The sequence below is a fragment of the Scylla paramamosain genome, chromosome 46, assembly GCF_035594125.1.
Source record: "Scylla paramamosain isolate STU-SP2022 chromosome 46, ASM3559412v1, whole genome shotgun sequence".
Taxonomy (NCBI): domain Eukaryota; kingdom Metazoa; phylum Arthropoda; class Malacostraca; order Decapoda; family Portunidae; genus Scylla; species Scylla paramamosain.
In genome coordinates this window covers 6448358-6450857 of record NC_087196.1, presented here as the reverse complement: position 1 = coordinate 6450857, position 2500 = coordinate 6448358, and the positions used below count along the sequence as shown (strand labels likewise).

Sequence of the window (2500 nt, the reverse complement as noted above, 5' to 3'; positions counted from 1 at the left end):
TGTTTGATGGTGTTGTTATGGTGAAATGATGGTGTTTTATATTGTCTGTGGTGTTTGTGGTGCTATAGTGAAAATATAGTGTTTTTTTTATATCGTAATTGTGAGTGTATGGTGTCTTGTAGTGAAGATATACCGATTATGGTCAAAGTATGGTGTTTATGGTGGTGATATTGTGAACATATGGTGTTGATGATGCTATGGTGAAAATAATGCGTTGATATCTTGTTAATAGTGAAGATATGGTGGTAATGGCTATACGTATGGTGTTATGGTGTTGAAATGGTGTATATTGTGTTAAGAGAGAGAGAGAGAGAGAGAGAGAGAGAGAGAGAGAGAGAGAGAGAGAGAGAGAGAGAGAGAGAGTGCCAAGTAATCTCCTAATATGGTGTTATAGTGCCAAGAATTTAGTGCAGTGCCAAGGTATGAGAGAGTAATAATTCTCTCTCTCTCTCTCTCTCTCTCTCTCTCTCTCTCTCTCTCTCTCTCTCTCTCTCTCTCTCTCTCTCTCTCTCTCTCTCTCTCTCTCTCTGGTAATCTCTTCTATATGTTGATAAATATGTAAGTAGATTAAGAAATTTATTAGTAATTGTAGAAGTAGATTGATAGATAAACTCTCTCTCTCTCTCTCTCTCTCTCTCTCTCTCTCTCTCTCTCTCTCTCTCTCTCTCTCTCTCTCTCTCTCTCTCTCTCTCTCTCTCTCTTAGCCACAATCTCGGACACCAAGTTTTTATTGCCTATTTTCAAAAGTTGCGGCGGTGCTTGGGGCGCGTCATCCCCCCCCCCTGAGAGAGAGAGAGAGAGAGAGAGAGGGGGGGAGGGAGAGATAGGGGGGTCATAGAATTAAGATAAACATCACTAATTTTCATCCTGCAAATAATTTCTTTTTTTGTGTTTTCATTTAAATTTTTCTTTCGCCTAATTTAAAAATGAATAGATAAATAAGTAGGTAAAATAAATGAACAGGTGAATAGTGACAGGTGTAATTAATGCTCACAAATATTTGCTTTGTCATCCATATTAAACTCATTTCTTTTCTTTTTTTTTTCGTCTCTTTTTTTTTCGAAGCAGGTAGTTTTTTTTCATCCCAGGAAAGTAAATAGATAGGAAACTCACTAGTAATAAGAGTAATTTACATCATGAAACCCTTGCCTTTTCGTCTCAAATAATCTCTTTTTCGTACACAACTATTTTTGTTTACTATCTAAGGAAAACGTATAAACAAACCGCAAAATACACTTCTTTTCTGCCATCTTACCTCCTCCTCTGTCCTTTATATTGCCCATCATTTTCCCATCTTTTCACCAACACTCACAACATTTCTCAACATTTTCTCCTTCCATTCATTATCTCACCCTCACTTTACTCCTTCCCTTATCTTATCTTCGTATTATTTTCCCTATCTCTTCTTTTCTTCCATCTTACCTTTTCCTCTGTCCTTCATATTGCCCCATCATTTTCCCATCTTTTCACCAACACTCACAACATTCTTCAACATTTTCTCCTCCTTCCATTCATTATCTCACCCTCACTTTACTCCTTCCCTTTCTTATCTTCGTATTATTTTCCCTATCTCTTCTTTTCTTCCATCTTACCTTTTCCTCTGTCCTTCATATTGCCCATCATTTTCCCATCTTTTCACCAACACTCACAACATTTCTCAACATTTTCTCCTTCCATTCATTATCTCACCCTCACTTTATTCCTTCCCTTATCTTATCTTCGTATTATTTTCCCAGCAACACTTCACCCAATCCTTACAATCCTTTTACCTTTCATTCATACACTCACAATCTTATGTTCCTATCAATCTTATCTCATTTTAACCTCACCTCGCTTTCCTTCTCTCCTTGCAGCACAGTTCCCGCTCCCCTTCTCCCTGCTGGCCGCCTCCTGAGCCACTGAAAACACGTCCATTACACTGCTGGTGGAGCTTCCGTAGCAGGGGGTGTCATCCGGGCCGAGGAGCTGTAGGTGGAAGTAGGAAGTCAGGAGTGTTGCAAAAGAGAGTAAGTGTTGCCAGATTTGGGTATATGTTCTGGAGTTTTTTTTTTTTTTTTTTTTTTTTGGAGAAGGGTGTTTGTTATGTGTGTGTGTGTAAGTGTGTGTGTGTGTTTAAATGTTTCTTGTTTCAGCTGCTTTTTCTGTGTGTTTTTAAACGTTTAATTTTTGGACTGGCAATGTATGTGTTTTTAAACGTTTTTTTTTTCAAATCAGCTGACTTAATGTGTGTATTCTTAAACGATGAATTCTACTGATTTTTAATGTTTCTCTCAGTCTAATACTTAAATTAATTCCTGTATTCTGAAGCTTTCATTTTCTTTTCAACTGACTTAATTTCTTAACAATTCTTACTTTCAATTCACTCTATTTTCGAAAAGTTCCTCATTTCAACTAACTTAATTCCTGCATTCTTAAACGTTCCTTATATCCACTGACTTACCTGAATTCTTAAACGTTTACTTCATCTGAGAAACGTTTACTTCATCAAACGTTTCTCACT

The 2500-nt window shown here is 37.1% G+C and overlaps 1 protein-coding gene across 1 annotated transcript in view; it reads left to right on the top strand.

Annotated features, from left to right (window-relative positions):
- LOC135094692 (uncharacterized) overlaps nucleotides 1–2500 on the top strand; it is a 199737-nt gene that overhangs the window by 8459 nt on the left and 188778 nt on the right. Inside the window, exon 2 of the mRNA XM_063995006.1 lies at nucleotides 1854–2006. Within this exon, the coding sequence (XP_063851076.1) occupies nucleotides 1854–2006 (153 nt within the window). The remainder of the gene's footprint in view (nucleotides 1–1853; nucleotides 2007–2500) is intronic.